Source organism: Hibiscus syriacus, unplaced genomic scaffold, assembly GCF_006381635.1.
Source record: "Hibiscus syriacus cultivar Baekdansim isolate YM2019G1 unplaced genomic scaffold, ASM638163v2 tig00015046_pilon, whole genome shotgun sequence".
Classification (NCBI taxonomy): domain Eukaryota; kingdom Viridiplantae; phylum Streptophyta; class Magnoliopsida; order Malvales; family Malvaceae; genus Hibiscus; species Hibiscus syriacus.
The window spans coordinates 1-21238 of NW_024062340.1; the positions used below are offsets into that span (position 1 = coordinate 1).

General features: G+C 36.3%; 2 protein-coding genes and 1 pseudogene across 3 annotated transcripts; all 3 read right to left on the reverse strand.

Moving 5' to 3' along the window:
• Positions 1-460: 460 nt before the first annotated feature.
• On the reverse strand, positions 461-4723 carry LOC120207571 (myosin-1-like). Of its 2 annotated transcripts, none has more exons than XR_005524223.1 (5): positions 4625-4723; positions 2413-3853; positions 2108-2243; positions 1349-1478; positions 461-1248 (listed from the first exon to the last, which is right to left on the reverse strand). XR_005524223.1 is itself a non-coding variant. In XM_039206999.1 (5 exons), the coding sequence occupies exons 1-5, from the start codon at positions 2436-2438 to the stop codon at positions 659-661; spliced, it is 489 nt and encodes a 162-aa protein (XP_039062930.1). In that variant the 5' UTR covers positions 2439-2507; the 3' UTR covers positions 461-658. The 2 variants fall into 2 exon arrangements, 1 of the variants encoding a protein (XP_039062930.1); XM_039206999.1 differs by lacking the exon at positions 4625-4723 and having other exon boundaries at positions 461-711; positions 1105-1248; positions 2413-2507.
• Positions 4724-4916: 193 nt separating this feature from the next.
• LOC120207570 (DNA ligase 1-like) lies at positions 4917-8613 on the reverse strand. The gene is made up of 8 exons (XM_039206998.1): positions 7831-8613; positions 6707-7233; positions 6149-6199; positions 5964-6071; positions 5504-5599; positions 5282-5380; positions 5067-5126; positions 4917-4988 (listed from the first exon to the last, which is right to left on the reverse strand). Exons 1-8 carry the CDS (start codon positions 8438-8440, stop codon positions 4917-4919), a joined length of 1623 nt encoding a protein of 540 aa, XP_039062929.1. The 5' UTR covers positions 8441-8613.
• A 415-nt stretch (positions 8614-9028) lies between these two features.
• LOC120207575 lies at positions 9029-13481 on the reverse strand (annotated as a pseudogene).
• Between the last annotated feature and the right edge of the window lie 7757 nt (positions 13482-21238).

Genomic DNA, 21238 nt, shown 5'->3' on the forward strand with positions numbered 1-21238 from the left:
TTAACTCGATTAGGAAAAATAGTATAATCATCCTTTATATTATTTTCAATTAGGTCTTTATTTTACCTTATATATATATATATATATATATATATGTTGAATCAGATCGAGTGCAGATTTTATATAAAAAAAATCAAATCAAATTTTAAATGAGTAGAACCTTTCTAAATCTGGGTAGAGTAAGATGATAAGTGGAAGAATAGAATACTCAACCGAGTTTGGATCAATCAAAAATTCGATCCGAACCATATTATAAAATTACAAAAACCAAATACATTAGGAAAAAAATCTCTATTCAATAAAACCAAGAAAAAGAATATTTTATATTATAAGTATTTTTCGATATTTTTTAATATTTTTATATAATCTATAAAGAAATTAATACGTGACCAATAAACTAAAACACTTTGTTAAAATAATACACATTAAATTTTTTATGTACGCACTTGAATAGATGGCCTTTTCAGTAACCAAATCGCTTTGGTAAAACAAACTCTCGATTTCTGTATGAAATCATTACTAGCAATAGAGAACACCAGAAAGCAATTATTGATCGACTAGCAAGAATAAAACAGTAAATGTATGGGGTTTTGTATGTGTACCTTGTGCTGTTCATCCTGCCCCACTTCTTTTTCACCTTCTTCGCTCCCGGGTTTATTCAAGACGACTTTTGTTTCTCGCCGCGTAATCTTTCTTCCACGTTTCGTATCACTATAAATTTGCAGGAAAAAAATGTCCAACTTAAACCAGCTTTTTCATATATCTTTCTAAGTTTTGAGGCCAAAACCAAATTATTAAATTCACTCATGGAGGGCAGTCAACTTGATACATAACGTTTTCCTACCATCCTTCTTAAACGCCCGATTTACAATAGAAATGCCTTTTGACGTATTCTTTTTTGCCAAATTACAGTATATTTCAATATCTTTAACATAAATGAAGTGGTGATTGAAATAAAGAAACATCTCAATCCTCAATATTGTTCCGACTTAAGGCACAACCAGAAGCAAGCCATTACCTTTTGTTCCGAACTCAAGTTTCAACACAGCGGCATTACGTTGCTTTGAATATTTATACTCGAGGGGAAAAAGCCTGAATACTTACCTGGTTGTATCACAACTGATGCATCACTAATTTTCTTGAATGTTTTCCTAGAATTCCTGCCTTTAATATTTTGTATAGCGATAGCGGCTCTATGTCTCTGCAATAAGACGGCATGTTCTTTCCTGGTTTTCTCTCCTCTGATAACTGTAGTAAGGAGATATAGAGCAAATCAGGTCTTGACAGTTTCTTACTTAGCAAAAATATGACTTCCAAGCAATGAAAAGGGAAAAAAAGGTAGCAATACATGACTGAAGGGTAGCAATTCCCCTTTGGACCTCCTTTAAGTGGTTGCGAGCTTGATGTCCTCTGAAGCAGCTTTGAACACGTAAAATACCATGAAGAGTACGATTTCTCGTATCCTCAAGAGCCCCGATCTGCATTGATTGTTTATTAATATTATATCAATTTATCAATATCAAGAAAAGATGCATGCTGTGGGGGTTTCCGAACTTTTTCTGATTAAGACGGACAATAAATAGTATTATACAATCTATAAAATCTCCTTGAAAACCTCAAGAACCCCCCCAGAGTGTCCTTAATCGATATAAGTCAAGGTCATGAAGTAGGCAGACGTTTTTAAGCATTTCCATTGTCAATTACTAGTATAGGAGGCAATGTTTTTCAAAATTCACCAGGCTTTCAAATCATTCAAGGCGGAGAACTGCAAGGATGAGAGGTTGGGGATTTATTGACTTATGAGATACTACGATATCGGCGTAATGAAATGAATGTACTAATATCTATCAAAAAGCACATATAATTCTTATCCAGACTTCAGCTTTTAGTTTAGTGGAAAATGGAAACTATAACACTTAAAATGGTTTAACAAGGAAGTCAAACAACGCCAAACTTTAAATGACATCCAACCAACGCCAATCCCCTCTCCCTTTTCCTAAAATCGAGTCCTCTCAAGGTAAAAAAATGAAAAAAAAGGAGGGTGTGTTATAAAAAAATAAAGAGCGTAAATCACCCATGATGAACCAACCATAATCTTTTATTATACCTGATCGGTACGGAAAAACAAATTTGTGTAGCCAACTTGATACATCTCAGGCAAAATGTTGAACTGATGAAGAATTGCAACTGAAACACTAAGTGGATCTTGCGAGGCAACACTCTCCAGTAGAAGAAAACCATACCTGAGAAAAGTTGCAACACAAACCAAAAACTCGTAAAACCTAAAGAGAAAAAAGGGTAAAGAACCAGATGCTTAATGATTATATACACTGTCAAAACTGTGTAAAAAGGGGAAAGAAAATGAAAATGGTTCTCCTTTCAACGAAGAGAAAATTGTTTCCTACTCCTTACCTTCTGGCAAACTTCTGGTGAGACATTCTTGTGGGAAAGCCAGACCGTGATATGCGAACAAAGAGCTACCTTAACTTTTCCATCCCAAACCATTTGAAGCATTGCAAGGGCGTGATGGATTCCAAACATCTAAACACCCTATTTGGCAATGTAGTCTTCTTCATTTCTCAATATTCACTTCTCAGCTGAGGTTCCTATGAACTCTTTCAACAACTATATGCATTCAAACTTGCCCAACTAAAGGGAGAAGTGCCCCTAATAGTAGCTCCGTATATCCAGGTTGGCAACCATTATGAACAAAAACCTCCAACCTCGATTTTAGAGGAAAGAATTCATAGTAACCAGAATTTTCAATAATTATTAAAAAGCTCAATAAGGCATTGCTATTAATCAATTAGACTTGGTTCAAAATTCAATATCTCAGCAAGCAAATCAGTCTGTCAATTTTCCATTTATTTCACGCATCAACAAATTAGAGTTATCACCAATACGTTTACTTTCACAAACTATATAGCCACATAATTCATGCCTGGAGGCTGGCCTTACTAACTTCAATTCTCTAAGAGGATCTGTTATCACGTATTTACCACATATTTCTTTGGCTGGCTGAACATGCTTCCACCAAAAATCAGAGAGCGCTAATTTGAGAGCAGCCCAGTACTCTACATCTCGGTATATCCTAAACAGACTACTTCCTTTTGGAGTCCAAACATAGAAGTCCATCCAATCCCGGTCCATGATTTCCATTAAGCCCTGAGCTTGTGGAATGCAATAGAGAGGAATCCGCCTCCAAGGGAAAGCCTTACTCATATCTCCACCGAAAAATGGACATTTTATCTCCAATACTCCTCTAAGAGACAACCCATAAACAAATTGGTCCACTAAACCATCAGGTGAAGCTGCTAACCAACTATCTTCTGGATTCATCTTACCATAAACCTGAAATTCAGGAAAATCAACTGTATTCCCAGTAATCAGTTTATATCTTTCAAGTGCTACCTCTTCTTTGATATTGCTCCAACATGTAGCTAAGTTACCAAAAAATGGCTCAATCGCCCCAATTTTCTCTAGCCAGAGCTGGGTCCTTCGAATAGGCCAAAACCCAACTGCCGCAGAAAATGTGCTAGCTGTCAATTTCTGCTTTCTCTGTTCTTGCCAATTTTTGAACCAATGCTGAAGACTACTAGACTGGATAATAGGATGAGTTTCAGCAATTGCAAATTTCTTATAACAACTAGATTCACTTGAACTTCTTCGTGAAGGAGGTTTGAGAAATTGACCACTGGTGATGAGCCTTTCACTAACTGGCTCAAATAGACTCTGGCTGGAATATGTTCTCTGATCCTTCAAATTACCAACTAGCAAACCAACGCTAGAGATATTCCTGCTTCTGTAATTTGATTGATGAAAGATTAAGGGAAAGCAATACGCAAGCTCTTCACTACCCATAAGGGGGAAAAATTGGATTCATTAACTCAATATGATTTGGTTCAAGAATTATCGATCAGTTAGGGTAAGCAATCATGAATAAAATAATTACACTGCACAAGCAACAAATTTTGTCAAATGTATCCCTCTATTTGCAAAAAAGGAGTAAAGTCTGCATTTACAGAAAAAATAAATGATCAATTATGCTTAAATGTGGGTTTCATTCAAGCCATTAGTCATTCAATCAAAATGTGATTTTGCTTTTTACCATTCTGTTCTTTAACAACTTTTCATGAAGCAAAAGTCAAAAAGGAAAAAACTAGAAATTTGTTTTTAAAAATAACAAAAACAAACAAACAGGCCTCATAAAAATCAAAACCTCTGTGAGCATAAAAACAGCACCGGGCTGTTCCATACCATCAATCCTATAATCAATAAGAAAAAAGCTCATTCGCCATGGAAGAACTTAAAAAAGACTCTGATTCTTCAACAACAAAAAAAGCGAGAAAGATGCCATCAAAAGACTCAAATGATTAAATATCATATTAACTCCTAGATGCTTACGAAATGGGTATTTTAAGCTAAGAAAAATTAAAGGGGGTAGAGAGCAGGACCAACCATGAAAACAAGGGGAAATAGGTATTTCAAGCTAAGAAAAATAAATCGTGTAACATTGGCATCTAAGTTCTTTGAGACAAAAAATCAAACACGTCCAACGCTTTCAAAAGAACATCGGAAAGAAGAAAAAAACTACTCTACGAGGGAGACAGAAAGGAGGACTAACCATGAAAGCTTGTGAGAAGAACGATGCATAGAGACTGGAATTTTGTGAGAATAAATAATAATAATTTACATCGAATTAATATATTCTAATTATTGAACTTTTAATTTGAGAAATGAAGACGAGCTTCAAGGCTGAGCTCAAGTTCAACGAGGGAAAGGATTTTACCGTTTTATGTGAAAAGGTTTTAGAAACGGAGGAAATCCGACATGTTTGGCCACACATTTAGAGTTAACTTCAACAAGGATATAGTGTTTGGGTCTAATGAAAAATGTAAACACTTTTAGAGTTAACTTCAACAAGGATACAGCAAGTGTTTCTCAACAACTCTCCCAAACTTCTCCTGCATGTCTTTCAGTGTTTCAACCTACGATCATGCAATTTATTATGTTATTCAGGTTGCCCAAAAATGTCTGTTTTTAAACATATTCACTGAGTTACTTACTGCATTGAGGGCTTTAAAAACAGCCTTGACGGTGTTGTGAGGAGTCCTTGAGCCAATAACCTGGGAAGATAGTTCAGATGAGCAATGAAAAGTAGAATTCTAAAAACAATTGTAAGGGAAACACCCCCCAAAAAAATGCTAATGTCAAACATATATCTAAATCCGATGATACGCGATAATCCAAGTAAAACACATAATCAATGACGCTTGATTACCTTTGATTTGATATTGTTAAAGCCAGCTAAAAGCAAAATGTTTTCAACAGTTCTTCCAGCTCTCATACCCAATGCAGTTGGTGCAGGCCAGAGATAGACCTTACCAAAGCATAAATAGTTTAAAATAGAGTGAATGCAGAGAACTCGAGCATCAACAAATGTGAACATTCTCAAGACCTAGATTGAGTTAAAATGGTGATATTATGAGATAGTTATGCATACCTTAGTCTTCTTATATGATGCTTGAATTGCATGGGCTATAGTGTGCTCCTCATGTCGTTCAATATAGTGAAGATTCTGAAAGCATTTCTCATGTGCCTGTTTTAGGTTACATGAGTCAGTACATGTCACGTAAATTCATCAAACTAGTGACATTAATAAATGATTGGTGATATTCAAGAACATGTTCATGGGAGACAACATTGATGATATTATACACCTTTCAAATTAATTTGATTTCCCTACTACACCCCAGAAATCATAACATCATGGTAAGAAAGTAACCATATAAAAACCAATTATAATTAAAGCTGAAAATTATGTGAATAGCAGGACGTAAAACATGTCTGTCTGAATAGACCAGATTTACCAGCCTAGTAATAGAAGATAAATAATCGATTCACCTATTGATTATAGGGTGCAGCATTAAATAACAGTATAAATAAAAGCAGTGGAAAGTTACCCGTTGGACTGCAATTGGGACTGCATCAACTTTGGCTTTTGGATATCCAACAACACCATGATAGTTTCCACAAAACATCAAAACAGTGTACTCGACCACTTGCCCTCCCTGGACAATATCCACTTCAAATGAGTAACACAGAAATCAATCTAACAACAAAACTCAGTCAAATTGCATTATATTACCTTTGTTACTTTACAAGTTCGATTTATATCTATCAACCTCAAATCAAAACCCTGCCATAATTCAATAAAATCAGAGTTAGATACATGCAACGTGAAACAACTTGAAAAACACAAAGTTGATACTTGAAACGAAACAATGCAAATAATTTATCATCAAATGATTCATACTTGTGAATGATGGTTAAGGTCATACGGAGAATTAATATACAGAACTGTAAAGGAGAGGAGTCAGACCGCAATGGAAACCATTCTGGCTAGAAAAAATAGTTCACTAACAACCCTTACAAAAGTGAATTGACACAAATCAACCTAAACAAATTTGTACTTCTGCTAGAGCCCAGAACAGTTTATTTTGCCAATCCAAATAAAAGAAAGCTATATTTCTACAAGTGAGGGGATGATAGCCTGCCCATGAAAAGCATGAATATAAATAAAATATATTTACGAAAATTTAAGAATAATATTAGCTTAGAATTATGTCCCTTGACCATTTCAAAAATAGCTTAACTATTTGAACTTTGCATCAAAATAAATGAAGAAAGTCTAGCATACAGTTACCTTTCTGTAAAGAGGTCTTCTTTTCTTCTCTGTTAAAGAATTTCTTTCCTCCGCAAGGTATCTGATTTCCTCCTCTAGAAGCTTACCCTTCCTGCCGAATGTATAATCCAACTCTACCAGCTTTTCTTCAAGTTTCTTATCAATAGCATTGAGCTTCTCCAATAGTATATTATCTTTCTCTTTCATGTCATCAAACTCTTCTTCGTCCTCAGCCTCGTCATCTTTTCTTACTATTTTCTTCTGATTCTCCTCTTCAGCTTCTTCCTCATGATCAACAGGAGGACCAACTTGTCGGACGTTCATAACTTTATAATTAGCAGGATTATTGGGATCGTAACGTTCCTTCCATTGAAGGAGCCTCACTGCCCTATTCAATTTTTTCTGAAGGACAAATTTCTCCTTGCCTTCTGCAACCTTAAGTAGATTCATCAAGTCGTCAATGACCCTATAATTTGGGCTAAGTTTAAAATGCTTTTCCTCAAACTTGTCAATTTTATTCATCCATTTAAAAGCATCATCAAGTGTCACCGTCAAGTGCAACAATGTAATTTGTCAACAATCGATGAATTTCATAAATATCACTTATAAACAAACAAAAAATATGCAGTAAATGGTGTTATTATATTCATATCACTAAGTAAACATAAGGCGTCTTTATTTTAGAATTTAAAAAATCCACTGAGTTTATTTCATCCACTGAATTTATGTACTTGAATTTATTAGATTTGTTTGACCATGGTTGTAACCTCCTTTGTTACCAAGGTAAACCATTCGTCGTGTTCTTTTCAAATAAATCAAACGACAAATCTCAACTCTAACATACCATAAATTTAACAGTTACTAGTTTTTACATGGGAACTTTTGTACCTGTATTAAACTTAGCGATTCATGTATGCATGCCAAGGCTTTTACTTTTCCGATATACATTTGAGACATTCATGTATCCCTGTGGCATTCAAGTTACTTTTTTTTTCCTGTTGTGTTTTCTAGGTATAGCGTCTAATATTGACAACTCTAGTGTGTATGTAATAAGCATTCTACACGAAGTGCACCCACATACATGTTATACTATCATTAGTACTCAGCAAGCAACGAAGCAACTAAAACAAGGCTTGTTCATTTACCTGCCTCACAGAAGTTCTTTAGCAACTGCTCATGCATCTTTTTTTTCCTCTCAAATTGTTTTTCCTGCTTTTCTAAATCCTCCTCATCCTCACTTTCGGAATCTGAATCCGAGGACCATTCGATTTTTTTACGAATTTTTTTAGTCGTATCCTTTTCCTTTAAATACTTCTTTTCAAGCTTCTCTATCAATGGCGTTACAACCATATAATCTTCTTTGTCCTCTTCATCAATATCTTTTGTGTCCAAACCTTTTCTCTTCCTATCCTCTCTTTCTTGCTGCTTCTCGCGTTCCATTTCAGCATATACATCAGCCAAAAAATCATCCTCCCCAGGCTCGTCGGACCTGAAGCCTCTAGAGAAATGCCATCTCGTGAAAGAAAGTGGAGATTTTGGAGTTCGGTTGTTGTGGAAATAGGAAGAAGTCGAGATATTTAGACAAAACGAGAAATGGGGTTTAATGGGGGTTTTAGGAATATGAGTTGAATAATGGTTGTTTGGCAAAATATTCGTACAGGTTTTCCTAGAAAATGAAGGTGGGGCTCTAGGTGGATTTTGAAAGGAGCGGCTAAGGAGCCTAAGCCATGAAGAAGGCTGTGATTTAGTTGACATTTCTCTTCTCTATTAGCTTAAAATGAGAAACATAGAACAAACCTAGTAAAATGTAGAGAGTCAGTGTGAGCTAAAATTTTGACAACAGATAGCTTTCAAGAGAAATCGATCAAGAAGCAGTAGGATCAAGCAGAAAGTGAAACAGAGAAAGGAAACCGAGCCACAACTCAAAATCTCACGACTCCATCAACTAAAGATTAGGGTTCCGAAAATTACCTCAAATTAATTTACTTGTTATAAAATAGGAAGTAGACCAGAGTGGTGGTGTAAGGCCTCTGTGGCTGCGCGGTATCTATCAGAATAGCTTCGGAACTTCTAAAGGAAAATTTAGGGAAAATGATTATATTTTTCATTCCGGTTTTTCTCTACTTGTCTTCTCCAATTGATTATTCATTTTTTAACAAGTGCATGTTGCGGTTATGTATTCTTCTTTATTTTTTCTGTACCTTGGAGAGATTTTTACAAAATCTCCCACGCTTGTTTTGCGGTATTCGCATCAAAATTTTTTCAAAGATAAATTCGTCTACTCCTTAAAAAATAAAGAACAACAGTTTTGTATCTTTTTTTATGGGATTCCTTCAATACCTTCTATTCTTCATTGGTCAATGCTGCTTCTGCTGTTGCATTTTCAGGTTCGGTGTAACCATCATTGATGATATCCCAATAATCTTGGAAGCCTAGTAACGCCTTCATTTGAATGCTCCAATTGTCGTAATTCGTCTTTGTTAATCTCGGAATTTGTAGTTGAATCATGTTGGTCATCTTCTCCACCTCGTTAAACTCGAACCAAGCTCTGAAACCACTTATTGGAAGCGTAGATGGGCACTCGGTGATTTATATAACTTGAAATTACTATTCATACAAAACAAAATACGTTACAACGACACTACCTCAATATTACAATATTACAACACTACAATACTAACTGCAGTTAGTTTACAAACACAACCTTGTTATTCTAAGTTTTGCTAAGCTTCACCTTTTCTCTCATAGCTTTTCTAAGCTATTTCTCATCCTTGCTTTACTAAGCTTTTTCATTCTCTAATAGTTTTGCTAAACTATTTCTCATTCTGATTTTTCTAATTCTTTTCTCATATTTCTTCTCATACATAAACTAAAACTATCAATGCCTTTTTATAGGCAATTTAACCGCCTCATGAAGCTTCAAGATTGCTTTCATTCTACCGGCTTATAATTCCTTAATAATTAAGTATTATAGCTGCTGCCTTTTCAATCCTTCCCGTGAACATGTTTATATCAAAGCAAACTTTGCTTGCCTTGCCAAAACTCTTCCTTAATTGCCAAGCTTGCTAACTCATCCATATTTTGACTTTTCAACTATGCTACAACATTCTGCCACCTTGAACTTTGCTTAATAATTAAGCATATTGTAACTTCATCATTGCTACAATTTTATAATATTTGTGTGGGATCATCTTAATAACATTTCAATATTTAGAAATCAAGTTTGATTTCTGATAGGTGTAAAGTTAGGAAGTACCCCATGACACGCCATTACTGAATAACTTGCAGGAGAACGTTGGCCCCCAGGATTAAATCTAGGAGGGAGCTGGACTTTCATGTGATTCCATTCGCTACCCCGAGCACCAGTGGATCTGCCGTGATTGAACCACTGAACAGTTTGCTGCCCCAAACGGCTAAGAGGATTTTGTGTTGAATGTGGCATGAAGTGAGAATGATTCGACAAATAACGAGGATATCCAGCATGTAAATCATTAACTGAAGGAGGGCTACCCACATCTTCATGTGAAAATCCTACAGGTCAATTTTGTCTGTGTACTCAAACAATACAGAAATAAGTCAAGAACAGTGTTGAACACTTCAACGAAAGAGTACCTCTCGTCTTGTAAGTTGAGAGATATCTGACATTATAGTGCATATCCATTTCTATAATGCACAACTCAGCTTGGGCAGTGTCAATCATGTGGACCATCAATGCTAACTATAAACTTCACTAGGGAAAATAAAAGGCATGCATACAAGCAAGAAAACAGTCATGTTGAAAGCAAATGAAAAATAAGAAGGTTATGCAATTACCTTTGAATTGATAAACTCGAGGTTGTGGTTGAGGGACGGTTGAATCTTCCAACTCCAACAGATGAATCGGCTGAACCAATATGCATTCCTTTGTTAAAGTCAGCTGATAAGCAGCTCTCTTCTGATCCATCCTCTTGCAGAAGTAGTTCATCACTAGGGTGAAAACAAACACAAGAAATAACGTAAGTTACAAGATCATAGAATAAATATCAAAGCAAAAAGTCAATGGAGAAACAAACACGCATTCCATTTTAGAAGCACCTAAACAACATAGTTTAATTCTAAGAACTTGTCTTAGGTATATGCACTCTTTCTGCCGAGACAACTTTTTTTCGGAAGTAGCAAGATGCCAAATGTTGCAACTAGAGCTGATTTTAGGAGTATCATGAATTCCTGATACAGCGCAAAATAATTGTGGGACAACAACCGATAGAAGCATAACTGATAAAAGAACCCATGGATATGTTCTAGGCTAACCAAGCAATCAGATAGGTCCTTGATGAGTTTAGTTTGAACATAAAACAAAGAAGCTTCCAAAAGTATGATATCCTATGATAAGTTGTGAAACTATTTGGAAGAACCGCTTATGCGGGTACGACCAACATCTACTCATCTCGCTGAAAGGAAGTGTTCAAAAAGTAACTTATTACCATCTAAAAGAACGTACTTCAACACGTAATAAATGTCGAGGATCATACTGTGCATCAAGATGCTACCATTTTCTCTATCCCTTATTTTAGAATTTTATAAAAGCAAGCAATCTACACAGAATATACGAATATAATTAGCACAATAAAATAAGGCAAAATATTGGTATGCTGCATAAAACACAAAGGATAAAAAGAAAGGCTACTATGATACATGAAAAATATCAGTATACTAAAAAAATATCTCCATCCTTTAGGCAGTGTGCAGCAGAGACCTGAGAAGGCAGCTGCAAGTTGAGGGCCCACATGCTGGGCAACCAAGTAACCTTTGAGAGTGTAAAGAAGAGTAAAGACCATATTAACATGGTTCGGTGCAGGTCCAACTGACAATTTTTTATATATTAAAAGAAACGAATAACACAGCTAAGACAAAGTATCTCCATATTTGATAAACATGAGTTCAGACTCCATTTTCAAGTTTCCTACTCACCTATAATTTGGATCCCAATCTCCAGGATCAAGCAATGGCATGCTGGTCTCTGACATGTCTTGAGTTGCTCCTATGCTACACTGCAGTTGCACGTTAGAACCAAGTCCTATGGAGTTGGGTATATTCTGAACAGCTGGGTAGCCTGTAGCCATTTCAATGCCACTTAGCTGTTGGTTCCAATTAGATGTGTTAGAATTTAACTGTATGTGAGAGGGGAGACCACTGACCACCTGAGACTGCCCCTCAGCTTGGCTAGAAATGGTGCCATCGGTTACTTGTCCTTGGCAGTTTGAAGATGATGAACTCTCTTGCGATTGGGAACTTCCAGAATATCACCAACCTTTTCTTCGATTAAACTGGCCGGATGTAGCCATCTTACTTAAAGGTGATCCCTGACAACTGTTTCTTGCAGGAGAAGTAGGAGCATAACGCCCAGGAGAGCCACTGGAAACTTGACTGTAGGAGCTTGGAGGAGTAAATTGCGAGGGACTCGTGCCAAGAGGAAGTGGTGCAAAGTTTCCAGCTGATGGACTCACACCAAGTCCTGTCCCCTGAGAGTACTGCATATATCTCCATCTAGCATCAGGACTATTTCCAAGCATTGATGTAGCGCTCTGTGGATGCATGTTCATTCCAGACGGACCAACAGGTGAATAATATGCAAACATATTATTACTATCTCCGTAACTCCCGTAGCTGCTTCCAAGCCCTGTATTATCACTATAGCTTCCATGACTTCCTATACTGCCATAGCTATTTGCATGAGCATACGGAATCATTTGGAAATGTGGGCTGTTATGAAAGGGAACCATGTTCCTGTTTTGAATCTATACGATTGAAAACATACACCATCATAAGACTACCATTAAAATAATGCAGAAAGTCGACTACTCTAGAAAAAATGCTGGATCCTTAGGAAACTCACATTAGGGGAAAGACCAGCTGCAAACCAATGCCCTCCACCAGGGTGATGATCCACCTTGATGTTTTGAGCAACAGGCTGCCAAGAAAAAGGCAGATATTAGGCAAGTATTGCTTCCTCTTCTCGTTTTCCCCCCAGAAAATAACAGATTAGTGTATCTTTTTGAGAAGCTTGTTATTCACAAGAACAGATTGATACGATTATATAAAAGCTTAACCATGAGTAGACCAATAAAGCCTAATCTTTCACACCGGCCAAAGAATTTTTTATGCTCGCTTACACAAAAAGGACATTGAAATTTTATCAAATGAATGCTAAGATTTATTCAAACAAATATAAAATTCTATGTCAAATTGTTTTCAACAACCTTAAACTTTTTATAAATAAGGAAAAATTTCCTCAGAATATAAAACAAGATTATACTATTGTCTAGCAAAATACATACGGTAACCAAGAGAGGGATCTGCAATTCCACTGTATGCTTGGTACCAAGAATTGAAATAAAAGCTACATAGTTAATTTAATTGAAATAACTATTCATGTCTATCAAGCTAATTTAGGAGAGGAATGATCTTAGAGGATCTGACTTGTCATTATGATACCTTTAGATGGAATAACAGAAACCAAAGAGAGGGATAGAGGAGCTTAAGCTCTCAACTTGTGATGTTCAAAAATTATATGCTACTTTGAAAAATCAAATAAACTTTTTGTTTCTCTTTTCTTCTACATTCTAATTTATCATAAGGGCTCATAGGAAAACTGCTTCTAGTGCATGAAGTAGTGCGTTAATTGTATTGACACCCGGAAGAGCTAGAGAAACACGGAGAATGGTGGGGAACCGAAGAGTCAGCTCGTCTTCATCAGGAGAAAAGGGAAACCGAAGAATCGGCCGTCTTCACCAGGAAGAAACTGGACAGTATTCATCGACAACCTGAGCAGGAGAATCTCAAGAAGAGCACTGTCGGAGTTTTGCAACCATTATGGTGAGGTTACTAAGGTATTTATTCCCATCATAAACAAGAGGCCAAAGTATAAGTTCTCCACGTTTGCTTTCGTCAACTTTGCCAGCCAAAAAGATATGATGAATGACATCGAGAAGGTGAATAACTCTCCGATTGATGGAAGAAGAATTTCCGTGGGAGTTGCTAAGTACAAGAGACGAACAACTCTGGAGTATCAGGCGGGTACAGTCATCGGAAAGGATCAAAGGAAGAGTGACGAACGTCGAAGGAGTCCTGAAGAGAAAGAGGAGATTTACCGTAGATTTAAGGATGACAGATCTTATAAGGATGCTTTGTCCAGTAGCGGCGGGAAACTTGGCGTCAGCATGAATAGTGATGTAGGAAAACAAGGAGAGGGGTCTGTTTTGAAGAAGGAAAGGGCTAATGTGGTTGACAATGATCCTAAAATGACCGTTTTCATACCGGTCAAAGAACGGGATTGGATTAAGTCATCTCTGACGGGAGTCATTAAAGCGACCTATGACATAGAACTCATACAGAAAGGCATTCTTAGTGATGGCATTATGGCGAAAGTTGCCAATTGGGGTTAAGCGAAGAATGCCTGTATTATTATGTTCCGTTCTGAAGAGGAGAAGAAGGTGGCTTGGGAAAACAGGTATACAGAGCTAAAATTCTGGTTTGACTGGCTGATCAGGATCATATTTCTTTGGACAATGACATTACAAGAGTTTTCTTCTCTATTTCCCTAAGCGGAGTTCCTTCGAATTGTTGGAACGAAACCTTCTTCTCAAGTCGGGTTAGGAGATGGGGTATTTTAGTAAAAATTCAGGATGATACGTTGCATAAGCTGGATTTAGGGATGGCTAAGATGCTTATGAGGGTGGCAAGTCCATTCGATATCCCAAATTCTGTTACAATTTCCACGAATAGCAGGAAGTATATAATCCAGGTTAAGGTTGAAATGGAGACATGTTATCATGTCAAACAAGGTTTGGATTAGGATTAGGGGTGGAGCGAGGAGTCATCGTAGATGAGGTGGAGCCATGGGGAAGAACTTCAGACGGAAAGGGAAGCTGAACAGCCAGAGGAGGAGTCCTTTGGGAGGGTCGAGGCATGGTTGCATGGAAATGGGGCAGCTGGCGGTCAGGAGAATGAGTCAGACATTAATCCGTTGAGGAGTTCGAGGCAGCTTTTAATGAAGATGAGTTCAAACTTCAAACTCTGACATTAAGAATACTAGGGATTATGCTGTTCAGTAGGTGTCGGGTACATAGGAAGGAAGTCTAGGAGGAATGTGGCGGGCACGTCAATAATTCGGGCTTGGGAATGTCCAAAAATTCTTCCGGGTCTGGAAGTGGACTTCGTAAAGTCAGTGGGCCTAAAATGAATATGGCTGAATTAAATAATTCTGGTTCCGATGGTCATTTAAATGCAAAATTAGGGGAGTCTTATGGGTCTGGGCAGGATATTATGTCTAAAACCCCATTAAGCGGTCTTATTCAGAGAAACTTGAGATGCTTTAAAGAAATTGCATCGGAAGGAGGTCGGGGGAGCGGTTTTTTGACAAGTGTAGACATCATTTTTTTCATTTAAATTTTTTTATTATTATTAAATTTATTATTACTAAATATTATTATTATTATTATTATTATTATTAATATATATATATATATATATATATATATATATATTTTACAAGCCCAAAACCCGAAGCCCGTTTACAATTCCAATCATAAATGGCCTAACAGAAACCCTAAACCAATTAGGGTTTCATTCTTCTCAGCCAGCCGCCAATGATCTCAGCCGTTGGATCTGAGAGATCCAACGATCCACAGATGGTTCCAGCAAAGGAAACCCTAGGGTTTCCTAACCCTAGGTTATCATCCGCCGTTTCCAGAAGCCCCGTGCGGCGCCGCCTCATGTTTCCAGAAGAGCCCAGCTGCCACCTCCAGGTGTTCCACCCCGCTGTAGCCACGACATCACCGCCTCTTCGAAGACTCTAGAAACACCACGCCGGTCGTCCACGTCGCAGCTATGGGGTGATTCACCCCATAGTTTGGTGACTCACCAGAACTCATCTGGAACCGGTCCAACGAGAGCCTCGGTGGTGGCTATAAAAGCCACCCCACCTGCAAGAAAGAGAGGACACGACAGAAAACAGAAAAGAAGAAAAAAAAGAACAGAGAGGAAGGAACCGAAGAGAGACACAAATACAACCCAGCAACAACCAAAACCACAAAAAAATTAGAAACCAAGAAAGAAGGGAAAGCTTACCGAGGAAGCCACCGGTGATCGAAGACGCTACGGGCCGACCAAACTATTCGAAATACCCGAAGGTATTTCTTCAGATCTACTCCGATCGGGAGTTTTTTAGGGGAAACTAATGCCGGATTTGGCTTAATAGGGTTTAGGAGGTTATTTGGGGGTATTTAGGAAAAATCAGGCCACCGCGTGTGGTGGCCGGCGGTGGTTCCCAACGCCGGAGTGCGACTGCCGGCCGAGGCTCTCTCTCAGCTTTAGAGAGAAGCGAGAGAGAATTTAAACTCTCTCATTTTAGAGAGAGAGAAGAAAAGAGAGAAATGAGCTGTTGGCCCGATGGGCCAGCTGTAACCGGATTTAAATACCCCTCCACGAACGACGTCGTTTTGGGGAGGGGTCTGTTTGTAATTTATTAAAAGTTAAAGCCCGCCCGCAGTCCAGTATTTTTACAAATTTATATTTTAGTCACTAAATTAAATTTTAGATTATTTTAATTCGGTATAGGAATTTTATATATATGTATTTTAGTCCTTAACTGAAATTATATATATTTTAGGTAAATAATCGATTTAGCCCTTGTAATTTTATTAATTAATATTTCAATCTTATCCAGTATGTTTTAATTTGTTTTAATCTAATATCCGAATTTTATATAATTTTATTTTAGTCACTAAAGTAATAAAATAAGAAAATAGCATGTTTAATCCCTATAATTTTGATTAATTATGAATTAGGCTTTTAATTTTAATTTTACTATAATTTAGTCACTAATTTTAAATGTTTTCATTTATTTTACTGCTTTTAAATATATCGTTCTAATTGTATTTTTATTGTTTTAATTGTTTATATATTTAAATATTTTTATTATTATTATATAGTCATAAATATATATAATAAATAATAATTTATATTTTTTTAATAAATTACTTTAATATTCAATATCTAAGAAAAGGGCAGTCTTAATACAACTGGATGTCCTATTCTGGTATTTTAAAATTAAATATTATAAAAATTATTATTTAATTTTATTTAAATTAATATTTATTAATATCAAAGAAAAGAGCTGTCTTAAGACACCTAGAAGTCCTTTTCCGATATTTTTAAATAAATAAATATTTTTACATAATTTTGAAATAATAAGATTATAAATTAAATATATTTTGATTTTTTTAAATTTTAATAATAGAGACAATTTATAATTAAAAAGTACCAATTTTGGGCGTTGTAGGGGTGCTAATCCTTCCCTAAACGTAGCCGACCACGAATCCCTTTTTATTATTAAAAAGAACGAATTTTTGGTTATAAACGCAGATCAGATGGCGACTCCCAAATTATTTTCAAAAACCATTTATTCACATCACTTTTCCCGCCAAATAAAAAAAAAATTCGTGCCCGGACGAAAACCGGTTACGACAGCTTGGCGACTCCGCTGGGGACTGGTCAAACTTTTAAAATCAATTATAAATTGTCTCTATTAATTATAAATTAAAAAATTCATATATTTATAATTCTTGCTTTTCAAATTTTTTATATACTTATTATTTTCATAGTATTTATATATTTTCTTATTAATATTTCATTATTTGCAAGTATTTTATTATTTACTTTTCTGTCAGAGGTTTGAACATTTCTCCTCACACACAACACTTGCATAACATAAAGCTCTATAATTGAGTTTGTCCCTTTTAAGTGGAAGTGAAAGCGACGTCTTCGTGAGAATTTATTCTCCGTGTCAGACCTAGCAAGTAACTTTCGGGGTTCATATGCTCTATGTCTTCGTGAGAATTTATTCTCTGTGTCAGGTATAGAGAAATGTGTCCCCTCGAATTGAACTCGATCCGTTTAAGTCTGTAATGGACTAGGATTGATGGTTGACAGCCCAAGGGGGCATCAACAAGGACAATTCGAGTACCTTTACTCCTAGAACTGAAACTCTGCATATAATAAACCCTAGAAATTCACCTAATCTAAGACAGTACTGAACCTCTGTTCATAGGTGTACACAAAGGAAAAATAAGCTATAGCTTTTAATTTATTTAATTTATTATTATTTTTTTCTCCCTAAATAAATGCATGCGAACTAGAAATCATGCGGTTAGGTTAATTTTTCCAAACAAAGCATGGAATTAGAAAGCATGAGGTTAGGATTTATTATATACCATGATAAATAAATTTTTTCTTTCAAATTAGTTGGTATTAACCATTTTATTTTTTCTTATTTTCCCATGTATGTTATTTTTGCTCTAATTTGTTTAAATTATTTTCTTTTGTTTGCATTGCATGATCATGAATAAAAGGTGTTAACTGAAAAGACTGTTCATCAAATTAGAAAGAAATCATAAATGGACAAAAAGTTCTATGATCAAACAAAATATGATGCGGCCAAGAAAAGACATCCTGAGGGAACTCTGAAGATAGAAAAGAGCTATGCACCCAAAGATCGTATGCCCATTTAAGAGCAAGAGGAGATACGAGAAATAAGAGAGCAGATGTCCAAGATGATGGATAGAATATCTGTTTTGGCCAAAAGAAAAGAGATTCCTACACAGAAAGAGAGAAAGCTTAATGAACATAATCATGCAATCTCAAATATGCAAGGGACTTCAATTCTTAATCAATTTGAGAAATTACCAACAATCATCATTCGTATTCACAAATCGTCTGGAGATACCAAAGAAATGGTGACCACTGTAAAAGCTCTCAGAGATGAAAAGAAATCATGTAATCTGAAATTATCGAAGTTTAGTCGGCTTCCGACATCTAAAATTCAGGATCAATCCAAGACAAAAGGCGGTTCTCATTTTGATTCTATCCCTATATCGTATAAAGAATTATATGATAAGCTACTTGAAGCACAAGAAGTGGCCCCGTACTACATAAAACCATTCCAACCCCCGTATCCGAAGTGGTATGACATCAACGCTTATTGTGAATATCATGCCGGAGCTCAAGGACATACCATTGAGAATTGCCTTGCTTTTAAACGTCGAGTTCAAAGTCTTTTGGATCAGGGAATCTTGCAGTTTATGATAAATGATCAACCTAGTTTGGTAACTGAAGATCCTTCCAGATCAACACCAAATGTATTCAAAGGTAAGAGCATCAGTAGGGGCGTCTAAAAGGAAGAAGATTTGCTTAGATTCGAAGTTCAAATACGTCATTTGAAGGATCAAAACAAGGAATTGAGCACCAAAATGGAAAACATGCAGGAAGATTTCCAGAAGGTCAGTCAAGCCTTTCAAAATGTTGGCATAGGAAACACCCCAGAAGAGTGGATCACGGGGGTCACCAAACTGAAAAAGAATTGTAACATACATAAAGGTCAAGCCAAAAAGTTTTGTCATAATTCAAGAGTTGCAGAAGAAAGACGCAATACAACTGCCATTGAATTGGGAAAATGTCAAGCCAAAAATCAAATGTTGAATAGTGCTATGACCAACATGGAAGCATCATATCAGATCTATCAGCATGAGATTGATACTGAATTAAAAGCCACTATTGACAAGAACAAGACATTAAAGAAATGCTTAGATGATTATGGCAATCTTGTACGACAACTTCTTGAACATAAAGATTCTCTCACAAGAAAAAATGAGCAACATTGTTCACAACTCCCAGAATTGACACGAAAGATGAAGGAAAAGGACAATATCATGAAGGAAGCTGCTGTTCAAGCAAACAATGTGGCTCATAAGCTGGTGGACTTAGCTGGCTTCACGAGAGAATTAAATCAGATGGATAATTCCACACCTGAGTATGAGTGGAAGTTAGTTTGGCTTTTAAGTGAAATAGAGAAATTAGGAGTGAAAGCTATTCCCTACATGTAAGAGTTTTGTTTAATGTACCGAAACTTTTGTGTTCAATGAAATCTGTTTTAAGATGATCACTCTTGAGTAAACACCTTTTCATACATGCATTTTCATTTTGCATCTTTGCATTTTTCATTTTGCATTCATACTTTTATGTTTGCCTTTGAATTGCACATTTTGCATTCTTATTTTTCCATTTATGCATTTTTCACATTTTTATTTAAGTACTGTTATGTACTTTAATTATAAAAACATGTAAATAATTCTTGAAAGGTTCTGTAACAGTAAAAACCAAGACCATTCATTCATATTACTTTACTATCATCATGAAAACAATGGAGCAATCCTATGAGGGACTACAAGATCAGTGGCTAGAACAATTGACAAGGTTACCTCAGGATATAAGGAAAGAAACATCAGATTCAATACCAGATGGATCAGATCAAATTATTCAGGGAATGGAATCTGATAAAGAAAAGATAACTGCTAAAGAGAAATCGTGCTATCAGATTGAAGAGTCGAGACAGATAATATACCCTGGGGCATCCCACTTGAACCCAAAGAATAGCCTCATTAATTATTCACAATGTGAAGAGAAAGTCAAGAGGACAAAGAAAGCAATCAGAAACATGAAAGATGTTAGTGCCCACCATAAAGAATTAGAAGCAAGAAAGCTCAGCTTAGTTCCAGATTTGATTATTCCCCATGAATTCAAAATGCCTGATTTTGAGAAATATGATGGCACCAGTTGTCCCTTAATCCATTTGAGAATGTTTTGCAGAAAAATGGAAGGATATTTGAGTTCTGATGATCTATTAATTCACTCTTTCCATGATAGTCTTGTTGGCCCAACAGTAGTCTGGTACAATCAGTTGACCCAAGAACAGATCAAGAGATGGGTAGATCTAGCTGATGCATTTTTGAGACAATATCGGTATGTTAAAGGCTTAGCTCCAACACGTATGGATCTTCGAAGAGTAAAGAAGAAAACCAATGAAAGATTTCAAGAATATGCCCTAAGATGGAGAGGAGTGGCAGCACAAGTTCAACCTCCCATGTTAGAAGAAGAGATATCACATATGTTTCGTAATTCCCTTCCCGCTCCTTTCTGCGAGTTGATGCAGGCAAATCCGACAAAGGAATTCGAGAATCTTGTGACAACTGGAGATTTAATTGAGAATGTAATCAGTGAAGAAAATTCAAAAGTCGCATCCAGGAGCCCAACTGATCAGAAAACAAAAGCTGATGATGTAAATGTATGTCGCATCCAGAATCCCCGCAACTGCAAAAGAAAAAGAGCAAGTAACTGTTCGGATCGACCAAAGAAAGTCATGCGATCAAGAAAAACTTTGGAAGTGAACCAAACTTCCATTTTAGACTTGTATCCTCATTTGGTTAAAGGTCAATACATCACACCAAGACCAACTAAAGTGACACCAAACCCTTCTGCTCATAGCTATGGTCAAGACAGAGTTTGTAATTTTCACTTGGGGGTATCCGGGCATTCTACAGGCAATTGTAGGCCACTGTTAAAAGAAATTGAGATGCTTGTTGACAAAGGGGTTTTGACACAAGAAATGATCAAGAAATGGGGGGCAAATAAGGATGAGAATCCTGATCCTATTACATACCCAACATTAGAGAAGTAATG

Bases quoted from the DNA above. Each gene is read 5' to 3' on its own strand.
- LOC120207571 (XM_039206999.1), bottom strand. From the start codon at position 2,438: ATGTCTCACCAGAAGTTTGCCAGAAG. The intron at 1,479-2,107 runs GTATAATAAAAG...CAATCAATGCAG, and splicing joins TGTTTTTCCGTACCGATCAG to ATCGGGGCTCTTGAGGATAC. The intron at 712-1,104 runs GTAAGTATTCAG...GCAAATTTATAG, and splicing joins ATCAGTTGTGATACAACCAG to TGATACGAAACGTGGAAGAA.
- LOC120207570 (XM_039206998.1), bottom strand. From the start codon at position 8,440: ATGTCAACTAAATCACAGCCTTCTTCATGGCTTAGGCTCCTTAGCCGC. The intron at 7,234-7,830 runs GTAAATGAACAA...TGCACTTGACGG, and splicing joins AAAGAACTTCTGTGAGGCAG to TGACACTTGATGATGCTTTT. The intron at 4,989-5,066 runs GTAAGTAACTCA...GCATGATCGTAG, and splicing joins TTTTTAAAGCCCTCAATGCA to GTTGAAACACTGAAAGACAT.